General features: G+C 44.7%; 2 protein-coding genes across 2 annotated transcripts; one reads left to right on the top strand and one right to left on the bottom strand.

Annotated features, from left to right (window-relative positions):
* Positions 1 to 1,393: 1,393 nt before the first annotated feature.
* Col10a1 (collagen type X alpha 1 chain) lies at positions 1,394 to 8,532 on the top strand. The gene is made up of 3 exons (XM_036169091.1): positions 1,394 to 1,464; positions 1,992 to 2,160; positions 5,666 to 8,532. Exons 2-3 carry the CDS (start codon positions 2,007 to 2,009, stop codon positions 7,552 to 7,554), a joined length of 2,043 nt encoding a protein of 680 aa, XP_036024984.1. The 5' UTR covers positions 1,394 to 1,464; positions 1,992 to 2,006; the 3' UTR covers positions 7,555 to 8,532.
* A 581-nt stretch (positions 8,533 to 9,113) lies between these two features.
* LOC118570676 (5'-nucleotidase domain-containing protein 1-like) lies at positions 9,114 to 25,877 on the bottom strand. Its single transcript, XM_036169343.1, has 7 exons — positions 25,700 to 25,877; positions 20,108 to 20,199; positions 17,404 to 17,475; positions 14,718 to 14,842; positions 11,149 to 11,228; positions 9,601 to 9,685; positions 9,114 to 9,367 (listed from the first exon to the last, which is right to left on the bottom strand). Exons 1-7 carry the CDS (start codon positions 25,790 to 25,792, stop codon positions 9,114 to 9,116), a joined length of 801 nt encoding a protein of 266 aa, XP_036025236.1. The 5' UTR covers positions 25,793 to 25,877.
* Between the last annotated feature and the right edge of the window lie 389 nt (positions 25,878 to 26,266).

The following is a 26,266-nucleotide window of genomic DNA, read 5'->3' as shown; positions in this document are numbered from 1 at the left end:
CATTTAAAAGTAAGAAGGGAGAGGAAGAATGAATTCTGCATTTGTCTTTCAACAACTGGACAAGGTTTTGCTCAAACACACACAGGAAAAGCCCTGTCAGAGGAAAGGGACACACTTATTCCATCAACTCACCAGTCAATACTCTAGTCACCAATCCATCCTCAGTGCACACTGCCCTGATTCTAGCTAGATGCAGCAAACAATGGATTCATGCTGCACACCAAATCTGCTCCAAGCCTGCTCACCAAACAATGGATTCATGCTGTGCACCAAATCTGCTCCAAGCCTGCTCACCTGCACAGCATCTGGCTCCAAACCCACATGATGACATGAAACAGGATGCAGTTGGTCTCAGCTCCTTGCTATTTCTCAGGATCCTGAAAACTGATGCTCAGTTCTCTAAGGTTGTAAAAGTGAAAACAAGGGCCAGAACTGATGGAGATAACGTTTACTTCTCTGGGAGAAAAAGGTTCCTAATCTGTCTGCTTCAAGATCCCTGTAGGAAACTGCATCATTAGTCAACCTTATTTTTAAAAAGCTGAGTCTGACGATCTTTTTCCTTCAAAATGAATAGAGCAATTTTGCATAAATAAACATATTGTAGTATTATCAAATTAACAGACTTTCAACTGTTTAGTTGGAAGGAAAATTTAAGGAGGAAAGTCTAAGGACACTTATTGACGTTTGTGTAGTTATGAATAAAGAATTTAAACTCTCCAGGGAAATTGAACAGCTAATTACCATAAGTCCAAGATGTCTTGCACTTGTCTCAAAATTTAGTAATATTTAAGAAGAAAATATCTGAAATATTTAATGCTATCTTTCCCCTGAATTAGCCTCTAAAAGCTGGCCCTAAAATCCAGATATGCAAACAGTATATTTACATTTTCTCCATTTCCCCTTTAGTTTAAGCCCCTCAAATGAGCAAAAATTCGGGTCAGCTACTTTTATAAAACCTTTTTTTTTCTAATAACTGAAAAATCACCATGATGATTTAAATCCATATTCTCCCTAAAATAACTCTCATATTTTCCTACCAAATATTTTCAATCAAATAACAAAAGGATGTACTTTTTAAAAATAAAAAGGGCAAATCATCATTCCATCATGAATCAACACCAGGGTCAGAACTCCTAAAGTGAAATACAGAAAAAAAGAAATGGTGCACAGTTAAAGCTATTAATATATATTGAAGACAAAAGTTTATTTTTCAATAAAAAAACAAAAAACAAACAAGAAGAGAACCCAGCCTGATTTTGTATGCCTCCCCAATAGGACACTCCACCATAATTAGTGCTTACCACCCCTGAGGGGTGGAGCTTAAGCTAGGGTAACCTCATTCAATAAGTGGGAAAAAACCCAGTATAAATACCCCAGGGCAGCTGTGGAGGACATCATCCACTGCTCACCAGGCAGAGGAAGCAGGAAAGCTGCCCACACATCTCCAGAACCTCCTAGCACCAGGTAAGTCTAAACCAAGGGTCCCTGGGAGACGCCCCTGTCAGGTGGTTTGGAAACATCTTCAGTCAGTTATAGACACTTTTGTATGTGTGCATGATTTTAAAAAGTGGCTTTCTACCAACAGGCACCCAGACAGGTTGGCTTCTAATTATCTATTTAAGATATTCTAATAGAAAGGACTGTACAAATTGCCTTCATGTGAATTTCAATGTATCCTGAAAGTTCTAGCTATGTCAGGTTAGTTACGTCAAAGATTCTGGATTATTTAATACAGCCATCTAGTAATGAGATTATTTAGTGGGGGTCATTTTATTTTTAGAACATTATTTGAATGCAGCATCTCAAAACTAGCAAGACATACATATTCATTTAACAAAAACTTTCCTGTTATTTTATGCAATATATTCAAAATATAAAAGGTCAGTCATAAAAAATGAGATAACTACAAAACAAATCAATCTGTAGAACATCACAAAAATAAAACTGGTCAGGCATGGGGCTACGCATACTCACTCTCTTCTGTTTTGCAGAATCTGTCTGAAAATATGCTGCCACAAATGGCCCTTCTGCTGTTAACATCCTTGACCTCAGTCCACGGAGTGTTTTATGCTGAGCGATACCAAACTCCCACAGGCATAAAGGGCCCACGTGCCAACCCCAACACACAGTTCTTCATCCCATACTCCATAAAGAGTAAAGGTAAATCCAGTTGCACATTCTGCTCTTCTAACCAGAGGGCTGGTGTTCTCAAATATTAATGATGAACTCCTTAACAAAATACTTTACAGTCTGTTCTTCTTCTATTTTAAATTCTTGGTTGGCTCAAGTTACTACAACGAACTGATGTGTGGAAAAGACAATTCTTTATTACAGAAAGATAATATTCCTCCAGAGTTGGTAGAAGAGAAAGACACACCTGAGAAATATCAAAGGCTATGTATGGAGCCAGCTTTTCCCCCTTTCAGATGATGGTTTCATACAATTAACTAATTATCCAGAAACTAGAAATGTTAATTCAATAAAATTAAGTTAGTTTAAACTAAAAACAATTTTACAGACTAGGAATTTTATGTATCTAATTACTTAAATGTTTACGTAAAAAACCAAGCCTGCAGATATTAAAGAAAACTGGTATCAAATAAAACCAGACATCCCTCAATAAACCTAATGGGCAAAGGAAGTAACAATTCTCATATGGACTTACACATTCATATGTAGTGCACTGGTTCAATGTCCAGACATAACTAACTGCTAAGTGTTGGTTGTGTGGGCTCAGAATCTCAAGGGCTGCTGTGAAGTGTAAATGTGTGTACATGTGCCGAGTGTGTACATCTGGCTATTATACATCCACGCACTGCTTTCTCTTCTACTTCTCTACTGGGATAGCCTGAGACATCTGATCGATCTTTCCTTTGGAATCTAACCTCACCTATTGGCTTTGTTACTATGAAGGATCCTGAGACAGTGCATGTGAAATAACATGACATCATCCAAGAAGGGCAACAATCAGGTCGTATCTTTGCTAATTCTATCTAACAGATTTAGACACGGTGACTACTGATAATACAAACTGTTTTCAGATTTCATTTTCCATAGTATTTTTCACTTTATTCATATATGTTGCCCTGCATAGAGCAAAGGCATGTGTACTAATCTTTAAATGATACAGTATTAGAGAGAAACATTTTGAAAAAAATCAAATATTTAAGAATGTCTTTTTAAAAGAATTAAGTATTTCATGAAAGGCAGCTTAATATTTAAAAAGTACGAGATACACTTGACTGTCTGATAACCTATATAAATTGAGGACAAGATAAAAGCTAGAAGAAAGGAATAGAAGACAAAGTTACTCTACCTTAAAGCAGTGAGTGTAGCTTGAAATGCCAACAGGCAGAATGGGTTTGGCACTTTGACCAACTTCAGACTTTTCAGCACAAAAAATATTGGATGAAAAACAAACACACCACTGTTAGAGGTTTAAACATGTCTCTGTCTTCCCACCTAAAACATACTGCTCATCATCCTACTATTCTTACAGAACACATGGAAATATCTTAACAGATACAAATCAGAGAAGTTCTGTTTTAACTATTAAACCACCTTGGTTTCTTTCTGATAATGAACAGAATTCCCACCCACTGCCAGGCATCAGTGCCCTCTAACAAACACACATGCCTAACCTGGAGGGTTCCTATGTAATCTCTGGGCAAATCTGCTCAGCACAGGCTCACAGAGAGAACAGCCGAAGCTCATTCAGTTGTGCAGTAGGAGGCTACTCCACCACAGTGCAGCCTGCAGACATGTGAGAACCTTATCTGAAGGTAGCTGCGACTCCCGAGGGACAGTGCTCCCTAATCTGACTTTTTAGACGACGAACTGATGGCTATCCCCCAAATACTACAGAAGCCAGACTCTTTCTTGCACTGAGAGGTTAGGATCCTAACAGCAACAGTCCAGGCTACAGAGATAATACCATCACTGGAGGTTAAGTTTCCAATAGTGTCTGGTGCTATCCTTTCCAGTAAGACGAGTTTGCCCCCTTTAACAGTAAAACATACTTCCATAATCCATGACAATTATTTTTATATAAAGATGATCCTTATAATTGGATGCTGAAGTAAATTCTGCATTTGAAAACTATGCTATTGTATTCCAAGCCATTACAAATCCCTTATTCACTTATCAATTTTCTTTTGTGTGTGAAAGTGCATACACACATATCATGGATGTACACCAAAGTTAATATCAGGAGTCATCTTTGAGAATATTAGTAAATACTGTTGGTTGACTGCTCTTTAAGTGCCAGAGATTTAACAGGAGAGATTTAAAAAAAAATTAATGTCCTTGCATACTAATAACTTAGAGCTGAAGGGAATGATATTCTTAAAAATGTTATCAAAGATAATTTAGAATTGTTAATAAATATCCCCTAGTCTCCATTTTGACTATTCAAACCATTAGTCTTAAGAGTTTACCATATTAAAAGTTAGGTAAAAAGTGATAGATATATAATTAGGAGTTTAACTCAGTGGTAGAGCACTCATCTAGGACGAAGGTTCTAATTTTGAGATCTAGGAACACACACACACACACACACACACACACACACACAACAAATAGCTAGATCATAAACATCATTTTTACAGTTTTGAGCTATCTACTGTCACATCTGTTAAATCAGCATTACTATGAACTGCTTTTCAACAGTACAAAAATCTAAAGGGTTCTGAAAACTTTTATAAAATAACTTAAATAAATAAAAATTATACAAGTAAATATTTTTAAAAGTCACCTGTAATTTTGCTGTCGTCTTTACTAGTTCTATGTAATTTCTCTAAAAAATAAAACACTCTGTGTGACATTTACAATAACTACTGGCAATTGGCACAAACAGGCATTGTCTTCATGGCATATGGTAATGTCTATACTGCAGGCTATATCCCACCACTGAGGGGCTTCTTACAGTAACCATCACACTTTATCCCCGAGGCAGGTCACATTCTATGCTCCATCACAGCCTCTGGTCCGATAGCACGTTCTGTCATAGGCACCGAGTAAGGGGCTACTGAAGATGAGTTTAGCACACCAGGAAAATGTTTTGGTTAAATGAATCCACAGCGTCACAAGATTAAGCCACATTTACTATATTTTGATCATCACTTTGAAGCTATTCTGTGTGCCTTAGCAATGCATTATGTCTAGTCCTGCCATTCTTTGCTTCAATTTTAGGTCAGTAAAGGAGAACAAAACTCAAGTATATACTGAGATTGACAAACAATGAGTCTAGATCTAAGCTGTTCGGTAGGAAACCATGATCAGGTCTAAGCTTCTCATTTCTCCCTTAGAGAATAACCTAAGTGAGGCTAGACTGCTTAGTTCTTCCTTTTCTTTCCTTACCTTCATAACTAGATGATCTTCCTACAACAAATGCCATCAACCCACCTCCATGTTATGTTTACCTTAGAGGGATTCCTCAACGCCAGTTTATTTACATTGCCTCATTAGGATGAAAGAGTCATGGCAGCCGTGGCTTTGTGAAGCCACCTTCTCTAGAAGTATCTGAACAAATACAACACCCATACTATCCAACCCCATTGAAGATGGTTGTGTGGAAGATTTTTCTGGGATGCAAGATTACTGCGCTCTGCCCTCTGGTTGTGTTTAATGATGCTGATGTTGAGTGGTATGTTGGTGTGTCTTACAGGAATCCCAGTAAGAGGAGAGCAAGGCATCCCTGGTCCACCAGGCCCACCTGGACCCCGAGGACACCCAGGTCCCTCAGGACCTCCAGGAAAGCCAGGCTATGGAAGCCCTGGGCTCCAAGGAGAGCCAGGGTTGCCAGGACCACCAGGAATATCAACCACTGGGAAGCAAGGCCTGCCAGGCCTGCCAGGCAAACCAGGGGAGAGAGGACCATATGGACACAAAGGAGATATTGGACCAGCTGGCTTACCAGGACCTCGGGGCCCTCCAGGACCACCTGGAATCCCTGGCCCAGCTGGAATTTCTGTGTCAGGAAAACCTGGACAGCAGGGACTTACAGGTGCCCCAGGACCCAGGGGCTTTCCTGGAGAAAAGGGGACACCAGGAGCCCCTGGTGCGAATGGACAGAAAGGGGAAACGGGATACGGTGCTCCTGGCCGTCCAGGTGAGAGGGGTCTTCCAGGCTCTCAGGGTCCCATAGGACCCCCTGGCCCCCCTGGAGTGGGAAGAAGAGGTGAGAATGGTTTCCCAGGACAGCCAGGAATCAAAGGGGACCGGGGCTTCCCAGGAGAAAGGGGACCATCAGGTCCACCAGGTCCCCAAGGGCCTCCTGGGAAACAAGGACGAGAAGGTATTGGGAAGCCAGGAGCCACTGGCGCCCCAGGCCACCCAGGCATCCCAGGGGAAAAAGGCCACCCCGGAGCTCCAGGAACAGCTGGGCCTCCAGGAGCTCCTGGCTTTGGAAAACCAGGCTTGCCAGGTTTGAGGGGACAAAGGGGACCTGCTGGTCTTCCTGGGGCCCCTGGAGCCAAAGGTGAACAAGGGCCAGCGGGTCATCCTGGGGAGGCAGGTCTGACTGGACCCCCTGGGAATATGGGACCCCAAGGACCTAAAGGAATCCCAGGAAACCATGGTATCCCAGGTGCTAAAGGTGAAGCAGGTCCAGTTGGGCCTATAGGGCCACCTGGGGCTAGAGGAGCAAGGGGCCCCCCTGGGTTAGATGGAAAAACAGGGTACCCCGGAGAGCCAGGTCTCAATGGTGCTAAGGGTAACCCAGGGCTACCAGGCCCAAAAGGTGATCCTGGAGTGAGAGGACCCCCTGGTCTCCAAGGTCCTATTGGCCCTGCAGGAGCTAAGGGAGTGCCTGGACACAACGGTGAGGCGGGTCCAAGGGGTGAACCTGGAATTCCAGGTAGCAGAGGTCCCATTGGGCCACCAGGTACCCCAGGATTCCCTGGATCTAAGGGAGTCCCTGGAAACCCAGGTCCTCCTGGCCCAGCTGGCATAGCAACGAAAGGCCTCAGTGGGCCCACTGGTCCTCCAGGCCCTCCTGGACCAAGAGGACACAGTGGAGAGCCTGGTCTCCCAGGTCCCCCGGGTCCCCCAGGTCCCCCGGGCCAAGGAGTCATGCCTGATGGTTTCACAAAGGCAGGCCAAAGGCCCAGGCTCTCTGGGACGCCCCTTGTCAGTGCTAACCACGGAGTTACAGGGACGCCTGTGTCTGCTTTTACTGTCGTTCTCTCCAAAGCTTACCCGGCAGTGGGTGCCCCCATCCCATTTGATGAGATCTTGTATAATAGGCAGCAGCACTATGATCCAAGAACTGGAATCTTTACCTGTAAGATCCCAGGAGTATATTATTTCTCCTATCACGTGCATGTGAAGGGGACACATGTGTGGGTAGGCCTGTATAAGAACGGCACCCCCACAATGTACACCTATGATGAGTACAGCAAAGGCTACCTGGATCAGGCTTCAGGGAGCGCAATCATGGAGCTCACAGAAGATGACCAGGTGTGGCTCCAGCTACCCAATGCAGAGTCAAATGGTCTCTACTCCTCTGAATATGTGCACTCCTCCTTCTCAGGATTCCTAGTGGCTCCCATGTGAGCACTTAATACCGAGCTCACATAAACCCTCTGCTTGGAAAGGCTTTTCCCCAGCGCCATCACGCCCACCCTGGAGATTGCATATGGAGGTAGGCTAAGAGTAATGTGAACAACTGACATTTTCGAAAATGCACTCCGAGACTGGGTTTCCTTCTGTAAAAGTGAGCAGCAATGGTGACTATGTGAGGACTCTCCTGAGCACTCAGTGATCCCAAAGCCCATGTGGGTTTCTGTGAATTCTTTTTACATAAATTTTACCATAAGTTTAAAAAAAAAAAAAACCCTCACAAAAACAGAAATAAGGTTCCAACTCACCATAAATTTCATTTCAGAAATGCAGCCTTTTTTTTTTTTTTTAAAGCCTGTTTTTAGTAATTAAAAGAGAACTTCTAGGAAACATGCAGGAAGTATCACATAATTTTGTGTTATTTGAATACTTGAATATTCAAATTTAAATGACACTGTATAGCCTAGGATATTTCTGATGGTGCATCACTCTATATAGCCCCTTTCATCAAGATAAATCCAAATGCACAGGTGCATGCACACTTTTGAAGCTTGCATGAGAAACCAAACTAATGTGTTAAAATGAATTTGAACTACAGGTGCTTTGCCACACACGCTTTTCTGCAATTGTGGGAAGTCCACATACCTGGTGCGACTTGGAAACAGATGTCTGACCTAGTCTGTTGTCTGCCACGCAGTGTGATCACTCTGATTTAATTCGGCTGCATCTTTGTAAAATGATTTTAGGGCCTTACAGAACATTAGCATGAGATGCTTTCCATTCTAGTGAAAGCATGATTAACATTAAAGGTTTCAAAGTCAGACTAGAAATGAAAAGACATTATTTATTTATGCTCTGTACTGTATTTTTATATTACTGTTTAAAACTGTTAAGCTGTACCTCACTTATTCAAGCACGGAGTATTCAATCTACTTGTTATTATAAAGCAATAAAATGTCATGAATAGATCTTCATTCTTTGCTGAGTTTACTTCAAAGCAACAAACCATGCTTTTCCTTGGATAAAGCTAATGAGAAAATAATGAAGCAGAGGGTGACTTCACAGTTGTCCCTTTGTCAAGATGGGCACAGCAAACACCATGTACTATGAAGTTAAACAAAAAACAAAACAAAACAAAACAACCCAAAAACCAGCTGCTCTGAGCCAGGACCAAGTCTGATATGAGCAGACACAGGGGAATAAAAATAAACAAACATCACTTTAAAATACTGTTTTTGTCTTGGAGGGAGAGAAGAAGGTGTTAGAGAAATATCAAATTGGAACAAATATCCTGCAATTATTATTTATGGACTTAGCACATTTTAGTCATAATATTTAGAAGTATTTTGATAGCTTGATTTACTGAAAGGCAGGCATGTAATTTTGGGGTGTCAATCAAAAGGCAACATATTTCAAAACTTAAAATCCTGCTGAATCCAGCAGCCCACTTGTTAGTCAAACCAGTCTGACTCAGTCACTGGGGTAATGGAACATAAAGACTATTGACTCCTTGGAGTAAGACTCTGTAAACCTGCAGAGGAAAGCAAAAAGCCCTAGCCTGGGCTTGGCAGTAACTCGGCCCCATTCTGGGTCAACCACTCCTGTTCCTTAAACCAAGAGAACGGCAATTCTACCAGCGGGAACTTGGTCTCTCCGTCACTACTGCACTGAGGGTACAGCTGTCGCCAGCTCCCATTCCTAAGCCACGACACAAGGACTGGGACCTTCATTTGAGGGAGCATCCAGCCCAGGAGAGCTAGCTGCATTGGGAGCATGCGAAGGCAGAGGAACAGACCGGCTGAGACAGCTACAACCATAAAGCAGAATGAATTCAGGTACCAGGACTAATTGTAAACATTTTTATCAGCGTAAATCCCAAGTGAGGAGGAGAGCAAGAGAGGTAATGTCTAAACTGTAAACATTTTTATCAGCGTAAATCCCAAGTGAGGAGGAGAGCAAGAGAGGTAGTGTCTATCCAACTCAGTAGACATGGGGCGTTTAACAAACCTCTACCAGGAAGGCCCTCTTCATGTTACTCACCCTTAAAGGCTGACATTTTAAAATTGTGTTGTATACCAGCAACTACATCCTTCCAAAAATCAAATGTTTTTTGACCTCTGTTCTGCTAAAAAAAGAAATTTCCAAATGTAACAAGTGCAGTCATTCTGTTTCTAAGCATAGTGGTAAGCTACAGCAAATCATTACATGTACTGACTCTAAGGCAGGAATTTGGGTTTTAGAAAACATGACCGATCAATGACAGAATCAAAACCAGAAATGTTTCTCAAACATCACTGCTACAAGTCAACACATAACTAAACAGACATCACTGAGTATTAATGCAGTTCATGTAGCCCAAATAAGGTAAAAATGTCCACTCATACAGCCTAAACATACAAGAAATGTACCAAGTTCCCTAGCTTCTGAAATAGCAGAATGTGCTACTTCATGCATGATGGTACCAACAGGGCCCGAAGCAGGGTAGTTCAGAACTCACTGTCCATTAACCTGCAGTTCCACATGCAGAGCAGTAACTCACTGCATGAGCCAGAGGAAGGTGCTAAGTCTGAAATGTAAATCATTTCAGAGAACTTTCCAAGATGGCAAACAATGTACACTCAACTATGACACTCTACAGTCTTTTGCTTAATAGAAACGTCAACCGTGTCTACTTTCTATACAAAAAGATTGTCAGATATTTATATGTAATTACGCACACTACAAGATACGAGATGCTGATGAACTGGGGTAAAGTTCAGCAGTAAAGCCTTGCCTGGAAGTGGAAGGATCTGGGTCCGATCTCCAGGTCTGGAGGGGAGAGGAGACTCGATACTTTCCCCCCATTGCTGTCAGATAAGAGACAGACTCCACTTTGTGCTGATAAAAACCACAATGCTGGGGATCTACCTCAGTGGTGATGTCCTTGCATACTCTAGGCCCCGGGTAAAATCCCCAGCAGGCAAACCACACCACACCACACCAAACCAAAAACCTCTACTGCTCAATGGGAACTTTCACGGATGCATGACTACACTGAATTCTGGTTTTAAAATACAATGGCCGCAAAAAGAAAAATAATACTTCACACAAACTGAGTTACAGTCATAGGTCTTAAAGTATACATTGTCACTAGAGATTTATTTCATCTGGACAGTCACAAAGCAAATGGTTAATTAAAAAAAAAATTGCTTCGTTTTCTTGGTTTGGTATTTAGAACACATAAAGACACATGGAATTTTTCTTAATTATCTGTACTTTTTTTTTTCTTGATCTGCTAATGAAAGCAAAAAAATATTTGTCCAGAGCCTGTCTTCTGTTCTCTTTCTGTAGACCTTCACATCCCCTACTGGGGAAGAGGGTGACTTTTGCCTAACCAAATATTTTTTTAAAGGGTACTACTGTTAGTTACTTTTCCAAAAACATTTTTGACCAAATTCACCATGTTTGCTTCCCTAGTCACCTCTGAAACCGCCCAAAGAAAACAAAGTGAAATCTCAGCTCGAAAGTTACATTAATTAATTAATACATGTAATTAATGCCTCTTCCTTAGGACTAAATGCATTTTTTAAAAACAGAGTGCCCGCTCACCTTTGTTAAAGAGTCCACCACCTTGGCACACAGAAGAGCCCCTGGCAGGTCAAAGTAGTTATCATAGAAGTAACACTTGCCTAAAACAAACAAACAAACAGGAAAAAAAAAAAAATCAATGCTTCCTGCTTTCAGAAGAGAGAAGAGCTTGTATGAAAAGCCTCCACTATAGGCTGCCCTGTGTGCTGGGGTGGGGCAGGTGGTGTGAGCATGTGCTGCGAGTCTGGAGTGGAGGCCAGACGACAGACAAGTGTCATTCCTCAGGACCAGCCACCAGCGTTTGTAAGACAGGGTCAGTCACTGGCCTGGAACTTGTCACGTAGGCGAGGCGACTGGCCAGAGGACACCAGGATTCCATGTGTTTCCACCTCCAAGCACTGGGATTACGAGAGTAGGTGGCACCATGCCAGGGTTTTAAAATGTAGGTTTTGGAGACTGAAGTTAGGTCTCCCCTAGCCTTTTCAGTTTTTTATTTTGGGGACGTTTTACTTGTGTTAGACATGTCCTTGAACAATGCAGCACACACTGGTACTGTTTGCCGGATATGGAGAGAACTGTCCACAGTAATTCAGTGAAAAACCTATTTCAATTCAAAGAGCATTACTACAGGTTATCCTTTTTTCATATTTTAAAGGTTTATTTTATTTATTTTATCTTTTTATTGAGTGTGTCTGAGTGTTTAATCTGCATCTGTATATGTACTACAGGGGTGCCTGGTGTCTGTGGAGGCCAGAACAGGGTGTCAGAGCCCCTGGAACGGGAGTTATAGACCGTTGTGACCTGGCATGTGACCTGAACCAGGTCCTTGGCCAGAATAAGTGCTCTTAACTGCTGAGCCATCTCTCCAGTCCCCATCCTTATCTGTTGAGGAAAGTTTACGCTCTCCACTAAAAGAAAGCTGGAACAGGACATCTGTAAGTCAAGCATTTTATTAAAACATATTTCAGTTGCAAAATAATATATAACCCCAAAACAATATAATATCACTAAAAATGCAATATGAAGAAGTCACAGAATATCATTAAAGTCACATTTCAGAACAGTTAAATAATGTGACATTAGAACCCCATGAAATGTTCCCTAGAAGTTGCCCTAACACTTGTGCTGATGAACGCATATAGAATACTGCATTCAACTTTTATGCCATTTCAGACAAACAGGAAAACTTGAGAACAGCCTGAGTATTGACAAGAATAAAAGTCATGTCATGTGAGTGAAGGTGGCCTGGATCAGGAAATCTCAAGAGTATGGGCAAGTACATTCCAGGGTCTCATGGGAGGAAAGGACTAGGGTTTATTCTGTCAGGTCTTGGGGTAAATTAAATCCAAGCCCTTCCCTGGGACAGTCGTCACCTCTGGATTTCCATGTCTCAGGTAACACTTCTGCTGGTCCACGTCACATCTGACTCCAGCTGTGCTGCTGAGCAGCATCCCACAAAAGACAGGACAGAGTGATGTGCTTTCTCCGAAGGCCCTGGAGTCACATGGCCCAGGTGGTCAACTCAACTAACAAGCAAGTGAAGTGGGCATCTCAACCTCCGTTCTCCCCAGAAATCTCAGGGAAATTCAGAGCCCACTGTTCTGTATTTATATAACATTTAACTTTACCAACCATATGCTCTGACTGTATTTGAATGTAAACATAGTCTAATTGCGTTATGGAACCACTGGCCTTTTTCCCCTTTATCCTTCTCTACAGGTATACAATTTTACTTGTGGGGTGAGAGAAGGCTCGGTGGTTAAGAGCATGCAGTGTTCATCCAGTAGACCTGAGTTTAGATCCCAGCACTCATGGTGGTTCCAACCAAACTCCTGTAACTCCACTCCAGATCTGACACCCTCCCCTGGCCTCTGCACACTTAAAAGTCTGATTTCTCAAAAGAGACAGGCCTTCACTGTGTATCACAGTCTGACATCCCAGGCCCTGCACGCACTTGTGGATGGCAGCTCTGCTCAACGAACCTGGTAAGATGAGACCAATTCCAAAATCACCACCAAGATGCTTATGGGGAAAGGAAGCAGCGGGAGCCGTCCCTTCAATGAAACAGTGCCCTCTGGTGGGGAAGCAGTGAAAAAACCAGCCTGTCCTAATGGTACCAGCTCTTTCTCATAGCTAGGGACTATTTTATCTTTAAAAAACATTCCAGATTTTGAATGAACTTCCAAGTGAAAGTGAAACACTTAGCTATGTGCGTAGCTTTCCTTAGAAAAGGGAAGAACTTACTTAACAGGGATTTTTGTCCCTGGGAATTGAATGTATAACTTGACACATACTAGGGACTCTACCGGTGAGCAATAATCCCAGCCTGAGACAGCAGTTCATTATCATTACTTGGGAAGAAAGCTTTCGACTGAGATGTACAAAAGCATCCTATACTGAACTCTAAGGTACTGTCTTTTTTTTTTTAAAACACACTTATTTTGTCAAAAACACTCATATCTTCTAATACTTTCAACTTGCCAGAAAGACTTAAACATCCCCAAAGAAAGCAAATATAACAAGGCAGTACAATAGTAACAAATGCATGTTAACTGTTTCCAGGTTATCGCATGTCTGAAAGGGAGCAGGTGCATTTTCACACTACAGTGTTGTAGAAGGAGCAGAGGGTTAAGGCAGAGAGAACAGAGAAACAGCGTGATTTTAATGAGGACTTACTGTCCATAAAAAAGATCTCACCCACACCAGATCAACCCAAGCATACCTGTTTGGAGGGAGTCTGGTGGAAGACCCACCTCAACTCCCCTCCCCATTTCTCTCCCTAAACCCGCCACCCCAAAGTCCGCCCAACACAGCTCCTCCCAAAGAGAGGCTCAAGACTACTCCCACAGGGGATATAGGCTGTATCCCCGAAAACAGACTGGTGGTTCTTCTGGTCTCGGTCTCATGTCCCAGTCTCCTCTCTGTGGCTGACAAGTTGGGGCGGGAGGCAGGGAATCGCCTGGGAGCGCTTTACCCATTAAACCTGGGCTTTTCCTGATTCGGTCTGATTTGGTTTGTTGTGACGGTGGAGAGGCCTTCAGGAGGCCTAGAACTTATTAATACCTATGTCAGTAAATAATTTCTGGAATATTGCTTCATGTTTCGCTTTAGTGAAGCTCTTTGCAGACTTGAGAAGAATGTGTGGAATCATTTTAAAATAAAAACCAGAGGCAGGAGATAGGGCTGTCAGTGAGGAAGCAGGGTCTAGGAAACAGGAATGGCAGGCAGTGGAAATAAGACAACCTGGGAGACAGGAACAGAGGATGGAGTATGTAGCTGCCACATAGAGAACCCAGCCCAGCTAAGGGATGCACGGTCTTCAGGGTGATCTTTTCACACCACAACAAGCCCAGGTAGAAGGAGCTTCAATGGCACCTCTGTACAGCAGTGCAAACGTGGGAAGCCCACGCCAAACAAAAACCACGCCAAACAAAACCAGGCACACTTACAAAACACTACTGCTGCTATAAACTCAGCGCCATTCCTCTGGGCACCTTGCTTGGCCAGACGGACAGAGGTTGTTCTTTGTGTGCTCACACTGCAGGGGACAGGCCGGAAGTGAGGCAGAGGGGGTGGCAGAGGGGTCCTACCTGAGCAGCAAGGAAGGTCGACGTTTGTGGCAGAGTGCTTGCCTGTCGTACAGTGCCTCCAGTTCCTCTTGCTGTAGGCCTCCGCCAGCGCCTCGGGAGTCATCATCCTGGTACCGCGGCTTGCCCTGTTGGGGAGGACTGTGGCGCTCACTAGCAGTTCCCTGAACGCCTCTTTGACAATTCTGAGAATCCTGATCCCCACCCCTCTGGAGTTAACATAGCTTTGTTTTTCTTTTCTCTTGAGGCAGGATCTTGCTCCATAGCCCAGGCTGGCCTCAAACTTGTGATCCTCCTGCCTCAGCCACCCGAGTGCTGCCCATGGGTCACCATGCCAACCACTGTCTTTCCTTTTGCATATTTGGTTTTCACTGGGTTGATCTCCTCTGGTCTGGGATTCTAGAAGCACTTAGTGGCTGTAATATAGCCGCCAAGATACTAGGCCCTTGAGACAGAAAAGACTTGCCTAAGCAATACAAGTAAAAGTAGACCAGTTCAAAGATCATCGTTTGGATGCTCTGGGGTTTCCACCACAGCCGTGGCTCTTCCCCTTTTAGTCTATCCACTGGCAAGTGATGAGGAGCTGCCCCACGTGAGGCCATTGCTGCAGCAGCCTCTGCCCTTTCCTAGAGAAGCCGTGGGGTCATCAAAAGATGAGGCAAGCTGGTACATGCTTGGAATCCCCGATCCAGAGGGCCACAAGTTCAAAGCCATTCTGGAAAACTTACGAGAGACCTTGTCTCAGACATAAAAGGAAAAGGAAAGCATTGGGGATGTGGATTGGTGGTAGGGAACTCGCCCAGCATGTGTGTGGGCCCTGGATTCTAGCCCCAGTGGCACACACACAAAGCAAGAGCAAAATACATAGTCAACTGAACAATTAGGAGACAACCATGTAGACAGTGGGAAGGGTGACTCGGGCAGCAGTGAGGAAGAGCAGGTTAGAAGATGAACCACATCGGGTCCCCAGGAGTGGTGGGCACCTGGCACCAAGGGCCTGTGGGGACAAGACTGGACAACCCACCCACACAAGGCCATATACACTGGATCAACAAACACATTGGAAGCACAGGATGAAGAAATAGCTAGGTTCTCTGCTCAGAAATCTGCTTTTCTCCATTAGAGCCATGTTAGGGGACTCTCACCGTGCAGATAAGTTGATAGTTGACATTTTAAATAAATAGCTCATTACAAGAACATACAGTGTATTTCATTTTGATGGAAAAATGAAGAGATGAAGGAAGAACAAAGCATATACACGGAGTTCTTCTCTTTAGAGGCTGACCCTTCAGAATGCTGTGTCAAGATGGAGGGATCCTAGGGAAACACAGGAACAGACCAGAATCCACTGTGTACAATGAAAGAAGCCATCAAGGAGAGAAAGCGTGCAAGAGAAACTTCAGGTTTTTCAGAAGTTGAATTCAGAGAGACAGAGACGGGGCAGACAGACAGACAGACAGATATTAACTAGAGAATGTGTGAAGACTGCCAAGAACACTACTAAGCTGACCACAGACTTACAGAATTAAAGGTAATGGATGTAGCATTTACAAATTGCATGCAGATAAACACACTCACTAGTTGCCTGAAAAAAAAAAAAATAGGAAAACAAATCACAAAATAATAAGTGATAAGGCCATACCTGCTCCTTTTAAAAGTACCTTAGGGGAGAGTCTGAGAGAAATATGAAAGCACCCTGATTACAGAGCAAGTGATGTATCAGGAGTATCAAAAGAGGGTGTATTCACAGGGGTCCTGTAGTGAGTCTTCTCTGTCGCTGACCAACTGGGTATAAATAGAAACAGCACACCTGCACGGCCATGCTGGTGTGTCTACATAGTTAGCACGAGGTGGGAAAGAGATCTTCACTCCATGGTGCTTGCACTTACTGACTGCTTCCCATACTCTGGTCAACCCCGGTGAGGCCTGCATGCACTCAGAAAGGTGGAATGGAAAGGAAACCAGAGCGTGGGGCTGATGAGGTCCACAAGGAGCATGCATGGGGGAAACAAGCATGGCCTGACGGGGTATACCCAGACCATGGCCTGATGGGGTATTCACAGACCATGGCCTGATGGGGTATACACAGACCATGGCCTGATGGGGTATACACAGACCATGGCCTGATGGGGTATACACAGACCATGGCCTAACAGGGTATACACAGACCATGGCCTAACAGGGTATACACAGACCATGGCCTAACAGGGTATACACAGACCATGGCCTAATGGGTATACACAGACCATGGCCTGATGGGGTATACAAGTCTAACAAGGTATAAACAGACCATGGCCTAACAGGGTATACACAGACCATGGCCTAATGGGTTATATAGAGACCATGGCCTAACAGGGTATACACAGACCATCAACCCCTACCCAGTACCCATCTACATCTTCTTTATCAAAGGATCTCTGATGCTATTCTAAGTACCTAATAAAATGGGAACAATGAAATATCCATCATCTTTTGGAAAGGAAGAAGAAAAGGGTGGGCAATGCTATGAGGTCTGTTATTTCTACTGTATTTCCTGCAAATATTTCTAAGAAGTGAAAAGTAATTCAGAGCGACTATCCTCCATCTGATTGACTAAAATAATAACCTCATATTGTACCTTAAGGACAATACACTAGTCATAAAGTACCCTGGAAGGAGTAAGACTCTGACCACAATGACCCCGGATTACCTGAGCACAGTGCCATCCGCTGCAAGTTTGATGAAGGTGCCATCTTCCAGATCCAAAGCCAAACCCTTGCAACTAAAATGGAAAAGTCCGATTATCAACCAGCTCGTGCCTTTAGTGAACCTCAGAGACAAAAATCTGCACTATTAAATGTTACAATGTTAAAAGAGATTTCCTCCACACCTACACGAAGAACGAAGAACGTGTTTATCAATGAGAGAGAACACCCAGGAACTATAAAACTGAGTATCACTTAAAAACAGGTACATAAGGAAAAGTGCCAGGAGGCACAGGGTGGCATGTTCAGCTCATAAAGTCTTTAGGCTTTTGTCAAAAAAGACACTACTCAAAAGAAAATATATTAAATGAGGATTATCCTGTACCTTGTTGAAATATACAAATGTTTTCCATTGTCTAAAACACGTGGGCAGGTGACATGTGGGTAAAAGTGACTGCTGAGCAAAGCTGACAACCTGAGTTCAATGCCCAGATCCATGGTGGAAGAGAGAACAGACTCCTGAAAGTTGACCCCTCACCGTTTTACACGTGTGCCTGTGTGTGTGTGTGTGTGTGTGTGTGTGTGTGTGTGTTTGTGCTCTCGTGCGCACACACGCTCGCACATACAAACAGAAATGCACAGGAATATATACATCCACACACAATGCACAAGCTAACCTCTTTGCCAGGGCGTTTTCTACATTATTTTATAATGGGCAAGGTATATTGTTGAAAACCAGCAAAAGAAGGTCAAATACTAAGTTCTAGGTTCTCTATTATAAAGCCTTCTAGGACCTGGATAAAATGTATAGATTCGCTGTTACAAACAATAATGGGGAAACAGCACAATGGCTGACAAACAGCAAGCCTAAAGGAAATCAAAGGGCAGCTGGGCACTATTTGCTTGCATTTACAACTCACAGTAAAACTCCTAGAAACAATCACTTCACATGGTAAGAGCTTCCCGTTACTTCCCAGGACAGAAAGGATGTATCAAAAGACAAACAAATCTCAGAGGGATGCACAATGCATGCTCATTCTGCATGCATTTTATTGTTATTAATTATAAACCGTCATTATTTTCCTATTTTGTGTGTCTGTCTGTATACGTTTTCATGTGTGTTCACACGAGTGTGCCTGTGTGTAGGGGCAGCCAGAAGCCGACACGAGGCGTCCTTCCATCTCCCCATCTTACTTTCCAACAGTCTCTCTCAGTGAAGCTGGAGCTCCCCAGTTGGCTGGGCGGATAGGACGGCAAGGCCCCGGACCCTGTCTCTGCTTCCTAATGCCAGGGTTATAGAGACGACGCCACTACACTCAGATCCGTTCTTCCCTCCTTCCACGCCCTTTCTCCCTTGAGAATTTTGTGTATGTGCACAGTGTGCTTTGATCACACTCCAAATTCCAAGGGCTCTAAGTCTTCCCCCATCCTCTCTATTATCTGCTCGAACTTCATGTCTATGTTTTGTTACTGTTGTTGTTGCCGGAGTCCACGGATTTGGCTGGGTAGAAAGCCATCTACTGGTACCTGGGTAGCTTCTCAGAGGTCCCATCCTTGAAGGAAACTGACCTTCCCTCATCCCAATAGTATTTGACCTTCTTTTCCTGGTTTTCAATAATACACCTTGCCCAGAGGGTAAGTTTTTATAAGTAGTACTATATGGAGGTTTGTTCAAAATAACGTAGAAAATGCCCTGGCAAAGAGGTTAGCTTGTGCATTGTGAGTGTGTGTGGATGTATATATATTGTTAACAGTGCCTCAGCTAAGGTGGGATTCGGTGCCCATCACCCTGCTCCATACTTGGGTTTGATTGGGCGTGAGCTCACCCGGGATTTGTGCATGCTGTCACACCCTCTGTGAGTTGGTATGTGCGGCCACTCTGTTGTGGGACGAAAGGTTCCCTTGCAGCCATTCACCACCTGTACCTCTTAGAATTTTTCCATCCTTCTTTTGCAATGATTCCTGAGCCTTGGAAGGCACCCAGCTCCTTTTGCTTCTGTGGGCTCAGGAGGATTAAACCCAGGTCTTCCCGATTGCAGTATACTGACTGAGCCATCTTCCCAGTCCTAATTCACCTAAGAGACCAGGACTTTCTATGCTGCCCAGCTAACCCTGACTGGCATCCTCCTACCTCAGGCCTTAGGTAGCTGGGACTACACACCTGCATGCATATGCTACCATACCTGTCTAAGCTGAACAATTTAAGTTGATGAAGCTTTTTTTTTTTTGCTTTTTTTTTTTTGTTGTTGTTGTTTAGAGGTCGAAAGACAAAGAACATCCTGTATGAAGTTAAGAATCATAAATCAGGAAGGGATGAACAAAAGAATCAGGAAGGAATATTTATTCAAATGCCCCAATTCAGTCACTTAAACATGATGACTCCTCTTTCATGGTTCTGAATAACAAAACAAACTTTTTCATATAGATATACATTTTAGTTCTTAATAACGTCTCAGCGTCCTGTGACTGACTGAAACTACATATTAATACCCTACAAGTAGCCACAAGCTGAAAGCTTATTTTCATAGTAAATGAAGTCTAGACATGTTTAAAGTACAAAAGACTTTAATGCATTAAAGACAAGACTTTTAGCACAGAAGTTATCTTGTCCTTTGCCTCCATTTCACCTTCACAGAAGAGTAAACGCTAAGCTTTTACCAGCAACCATTAAGGGACACTGGGGATGTAGCAAAAGGGGTGGGGGCTTACCAGAAATCCCAGTCCTCTGGTGTCAGAGTGAGCAACTCCTTGTCATACCCCTTCTCCTTGACTAAGAACTGCGCAAAGCTGTTATAAATGAGCTGCAAATAAGAGAAACAAGGAGAGATTAACCATGAAGTCGGCTCTTCATTCTTCATTTCATACACCTGAAAACCTAATGGGCTCTCAGATGGGGCCAGGCGGCAGGGCACTATCCATAATGGTGAAGTTCTGCCGTTTAACCCCCTTCCCAGGCGATTGGTCAGCCCCAAAGAGCCCTGAAATTGTATCCTCAGTACACAACTACACAACCAAAGACAGGTATCATCTTTTTATTTTTAAATGGGTTAATTTATTTATTTTTTTAAAGATTTATTTATTTATTTATTATGTATACAGCATGTATGACTGCAGGCCAGAAGAGGGCACCAGATCTCATTACAGATGGTTGTGAGCCACCATGTGGTTGCTGGGAATTGAACTCAGGACCTCTGGAAGAGCAGTCAGTACTCTTAACCTCTGAGCCATCTCTCCAGCCCGACAGGTATCATCTTACACCCAGATCCTAATAATGGATTGGCACGCATCTTTAAGACCTGGCAATGCTCTGTAGCTACCAGACTATCACCAGGACAATAAGCACGCTGGCCATTCAATCCTTAGCTCTCGCTCTGGCCCATCAGTGCTAACAAAGGCCTGGGCTGAGAGGAGACTCAGTGAGATACATCCGGCCGGCCAGGCAGATGGGTTAGGAGGAAACACGAGGCCTCTAGCAGACACAGGAGCCTCTGATCTGTCTGTGCAAAGACAACTAAGCACAACGGAGGTGGGAAGCCTTTGGACGCCAGCACAGGTTAAATCCAAGCTCTGATTGTTGACAGACCTCATTTCTCAATTTTTTTAAAATTAAAATACCCATATTTAATAAGCTGTTTGATGCTGGGGAGATGACTCAGTGGGTGAAATGCCTGCTGCACAAGCGTGAGGGCCTGAGTTCAAATCCCCAGCACCCACGTAAAAATCTGTGCATGACACCCATTTGTAACCCGAGCACTGGGGGTCAGAGAAAAGTGGTTCTCCAGAACTTGCTGGTCAGCTGGTCTGGCTGAATCTGTGAGCCAAGTTCAGTGATATACCACCAGCTGGAAGATATGGCAGAGCTGGTGAACCCAGGGACATCCAGGGACATGGAGAGGCAGGCAGGAGTAGACACCAAGGGGCCTGCACTCTGCAGTAGCTGGGGTGGTGGGAGCTGGGTGCTAGGAAATGAGAACGGAGAAAACAAAGACTTCTGTCAAATAGAGCTGCTCTCTGTCTAAAAGCTGATTCAAAACACCAAGTGTGACTCCCGTCTAGTGCAGTGTGACCCTCATGCAGGTCACACTATATATCGACAGTTCTAAATCATGGAAGTGATTCAGAATGGGTGCTGCCTCCTAAAGTTACCAGACTCTCAGGTGGGCTCCTAGATGACTCTTTTTTTCCTCTCTTTTAAAATAGGATCTCACTATGTAGCCCTGGCTGGTCTGAAGCTAGACAGACCCACCAGCCTCTGCCTCTCTAATACCGGGATTAAAGGAGCATGTGCTCCATCATGCTCAGCTCCTGCAGGATTCTTGAAGCCTGGGAACCACAGACATACAAGTTGAAAAAATTTAAAAAATGTACGGAGTCACACCAAGGTTCAAAGTAACCACTCCGGGCAGTGACAGCCTATCGGTGGTAATCCTGCCTGCAAGGTCAACTCCAGCCTGGGGTGAACAGACAAAAGGCTTACTTACAGAAGTACTTGATACATAGGCAAATCTAATGGAAGCATCTGCTATTGCCATTGGTCCTGTGCTAGCTATAAACCAAGACCATGACTGACTGTAAAAACACCTGCCCATTTCCACTGTATAAATAGTCCTATCCTGCCAGCCCGCAACACAGGTTTGGCTTCCACTAGAATCTGCCAAATAAAAAGTAACAAGGTAAATCCAAATGTTAGATTAATAGCAAATATATTTTTTTTCTGATAACCATGTTCCATGTAATAGTTGGGGTGTTCATAAAAACCAGGAATGCTTCTGTAATTTGAAATTCAAATTGAACTGTGTGCCCTGTATTTTAATTTGCTCAACCTGGCAACCCTATGATCCTGCTGTGTTGGAAAATGAGGCAATGTCCTGAAATGGACAAGTTTCAAATTAGTTCAGATTTCCAGCTTACGAAAGTGAATTAGAAGACCTGGTAGGACAGAACTGCTCTTGGTTAACACTGGAAAGACTGGCGTGTGGCCACTCCTTCAGATGGGACACATAGTCTCAGTGTCAGACACCCCATTCTCCCGAAACCGGTGAGTGGGGGGTGTCACCTGACCTTTCAGTCTGCAAACCCAAAGGACACAAGTGTCAAGCATCATGTCCTCTGGGATGCTGTCCCTGCGGCCCTGGGAGAAGGGACACACAAAGATCCACATTTGCACAATCCCATGCACTTGTTAAATGTGCTCACCAAGAACATCCTCAAGTCCTCGACAGGCCTCTGCAGTTCCCACTTTCTGAACATCTACCTCTGCTGTCCCTTGCATGTGCCTTTCACCTGCCACCTTCCAATTCCAATTCCACGTGGACACCCTGCCCTAGGTCTCTCCTCTACAGTTTAAGAGTGCCTGGGTGTGAGAAATGAGAACTCAAGCCTCAGCATCATACGGAGTGACCCAAAGATATCAGGATCTGCTAAGGACTTAACCTTTCTGTGCCCTGTGGTTACCTTCTCTTAACAGTGATGACTAGGGATTCTCCAGTGGGAGTGATGCTGCTCCAGCTAATCTTGTCAGCTTGGCTGATTTGGAACCACCTAGGAGACAGACCTCTATGGCTGTCTTTGAAGGTGTTTCCACAGAGATTTCGCTGGGGAGGTACAAACTACCCTGAATAAAGGTAGTATGGTCCCAAGGGCTGGGGGCCCAGACTGAATGAAAGTGGACTAAAAAGCCAATAGAGGGGTTGGGAGATGGCTCAGTAGTTACAGTACTTGGCACACAAACACCTGTAACCTTAGCACAGAGTGCAGAGACAGGATTCCCCAGAGCTCCTCCAGCTATGCTGGAGGAAAATGAGCTAGGCTCCAGGTTCAGTGAGAGACTGTTATAAATAATAAACTGGGGGGGTTGGGAAAAAAAGGCTTGGTGGGTAGAGGTGCTTGCAGCCAAGTCTGACAACCTGAGTTCAATTCCTAGTTCCCCCATGGTATAAGAAGATAACCGACTCCACATGTGAATACATCATGTACACACACACACACACACACACACACACACACACACACACACACACACACACCGCCAGCAGATCTATGCCAGGATGGACTGAAACCCTAGAAACAATGAACCAAATTAAATCCTTCCTTAAGTTGCTTCTTGTCAAGGATTTGGTCACAGCAATCAGAAAAGTAACTAAGACTAGTTCAACTTATCCACATAAGCAGAATGTGTATTAGAATTGTGGCTTTGTGAATCCATAATCCCAAGGCGGGAGGGGAGCTCAGGGACAGACAGCTCCAAAGGGCTTGCTGGCCAACCAGTCTAGCTGAAATGGGGATTTCCATGTTCACAGAGTTGCTGTCTCAAAAGATAAGGTGGAGAGCAGGAGAGGAAGACACATGACATTGACCTTTGACTTCCACATGTGTACTACACCCCAACTCATACACACATATCACCCCCCCCCCACATACCAAGACAGAAAAAGTGACAGTGTCATACTCAGCTACTAACGTCTTTAACTCCAACCACAGCATAATTACTGAGTCCACTGTGCTCAGTGCTAACTCTCAGGACACAGAAAACACTTAGCCTGATGCTAAGAAGATGGGGGCTGCTAGGGGAGGATTCCAAAGCACACCTGGGAAACGTTAAAACCTTCTGGTGGTGAGTGTTTGGAGGAAAACTGGAGGTAGTGACGTGATACAGTTCATAGGTGGGAAGGGAAGGGCTGGGGGTGGTTTCATAAGGGAACGGTACCTAACCTGAGACCCCTGCATGAAGGAGACAGATACTGTGAAGCTGGGCCTCCAGCACAGGCAGCGGCACACAGCAAGACAGCAAAGACTGCCCTCCACTATGAGGATGGAAAAGAACTTTACACCATCTTTCTGCTCACAGGCTGCTGCCGCCCACTGAGAGGCTGCTACCCGTGATACCCGTGAGTGGTTCACTTCTGTGTCCTTAACTATGCCCTGGTGCCAACATGCTGTGAGACTTAGGATTTCGACACCAAACATAATCTGAGCCTCACCAGGGTACCGTTTTCAGCCTTTAAACAGCACTGAGATGTAAAAGAGTATCTTGGGGATCTTAGATTCTTACATTTTTATGCCCATACATGTTCTACCAAACCAGCTGTTAACATGGCAATGGATAAACAGCATTCCCGTAAACGATGATGACCACAGATGCAGTGCATGAGAAAATATGAAGGAGACATGGATTTGAAAGGCATGGAAGGAAGGAAAATAACACCCAAAGATCTATCTGAAGGAGTAGCCAAAGGACCAAGACTTGAAGAAATGCCTGTCACTGTGAGGAAGGACATGAGATCTGTGTCACTGGCACGCAGGGCAGTTCACCAGCAGGGAACACACACGTTTAAGCATCTGTATGCAGAAAACACACGAGGGACTCAGGAGTTCCTTTTTGATTTTTTGAGTGCCTGACCAGTTGGGGCACTAAGAGGACTAACTGCACAACACCGGCTGTTGACTGCACTAGTGGATCCACAGCGCTACACAAATACTCTGGGTGCAAACCATAACAGCTAACAATTGCTCTTTTACTAGGGACAAACTCTTGGCATGACACACCCACTGTCCACTTAATCCCAGGCAAGGGAAACTGAGAAGAAACCCAGGTTATTCGCCCAGCGTCACAGAGCTGGACACTTGGAGCTGGTGTCCTGAACTAGGTAATCTAGCTGCAGAGTCCTGCTTAGATCTTTCACTGTAATACTGTTAATTCTTCAGTTTCTTGTGAAACCAAATGGTCACAGAAAGCAAGGCCATTAAGATGAGCGCACAAGTCTACAAACACAGTATTGAGGGCAGTGAGGGCCCAGATTCCGCAGAGATTACAACTTTATTTAAAATGCACAGAGCAAGTAGTAGGTGCACAATAAATGCTCGTTTTCTTCTCTTGATAAAGACCAAAGTAGGGCTAAGACTTTCATGACTTTTCGGACGGTGTTTCTCGCAACACTATTACACAATCTCTCCCTAATCACAGTGCTTAAACTCTGACAAGTGATTATTTGGTCGTGCAAAAGGAAAGATGCAGCCACGTTTTCTAGAAGCGGCTGTACCCACTCAGCGGGTGCCCAGAGGAGTTGGAAAGAAATACCAGGGCCTAGGATCAGCAAATGACACCCAAAGCCCCCGGCCCAGTCTTTCCAATGCCCTAGAAGCCGGTTCCCATGCTCCATCTGGTGCTATCTTCGGCCCCAGGTTTCCTCCTCTGTCCCCGCAGGGCCCCACAAACACACTTCCGCCCAGCGCCCGGGGGGACCTACGACTCTGCGCAGCCGCCGTCGAGGCGGTGCGCTGGGTGCGGCCCGCGCCACTCACCCGGGCACTCTCGGGCAGGTTATAGCGGCACAGCGTGTGGTCAAGGTCGAAGCCCACCACGTCGCAGGCGGCCAGGGAGAAGTGCTGAGCCATGGCTGCGCAGCGGAGGGTGCCGAGACCGGAAGGCTGGTGGAGCGCACCGGGAGGAATTACCAAGACGAGCCAGGCACGCAGGAAGGAGGCGGGGCGGGGCGGGGTCTGACGACCCGGGGCGGGGCCTCACAGGGGCGGGGCCTCACTGGACTTAGCCGGGCCAGACGGATGGGGCGTGGTCTGGCAGGGCGGGGCCGCCCGAGTGGGGCGGGGCCTGGGCTCTAGCGGCCGGAGGGCGGCAGTTCTGCAGGCTCCTCCTGAAGGCCACCTCCTTGGCTTGCTTCCACTCTATGCAGTGAAGCCGGTAGGTACTGCCAGAGCTGAAGTGTCCGCCCAGGACCCTGCTAGCAAATGTCCCCTGCTTAAGATTACTCAGAATTAGTCGGAACTCCCGATCGTCTTCCAGGTGCCACACAACTAAGCGATCCTAGTGAAACCTCATCCTTTATTCTTATAGAGTGTAGAATAGTATAG

The sequence above is a fragment of the Onychomys torridus genome, chromosome 19 (assembly GCF_903995425.1).
Source record: "Onychomys torridus chromosome 19, mOncTor1.1, whole genome shotgun sequence".
NCBI classification, from domain to species: domain Eukaryota; kingdom Metazoa; phylum Chordata; class Mammalia; order Rodentia; family Cricetidae; genus Onychomys; species Onychomys torridus.
Note: the sequence above shows the minus strand (reverse complement) of the source record. Positions and strands in the feature narration are given on the sequence as shown.

Excerpts from the sequence above, each read along its gene's own strand:
- Col10a1 (XM_036169091.1), top strand. The coding sequence starts at position 2,007 with ATGCTGCCACAAATGGCCCTTCTGCTGTTAACATCCTTGACCTCAGTC. Across the intron at positions 2,161-5,665 it reads ATACTCCATAAAGAGTAAAG|GAATCCCAGTAAGAGGAGAG; the intron begins GTAAATCCAGTT and ends TGTGTCTTACAG.
- LOC118570676 (XM_036169343.1), bottom strand. The coding sequence starts at position 25,792 with ATGGCTCAGCACTTCTCCCTGGCCGCCTGCGACGTGGTGGGCTTCGAC. Across the intron at positions 14,843-17,403 it reads GCGGATGGCACTGTGCTCAG|GGCAAGCCGCGGTACCAGGA; the intron begins GTAATCCGGGGT and ends CCTCCCCAACAG. Across the intron at positions 11,229-14,717 it reads CGACCTTCCTTGCTGCTCAG|GCAAGTGTTACTTCTATGAT; the intron begins GTAGGACCCCTC and ends TGTTTGTTTTAG.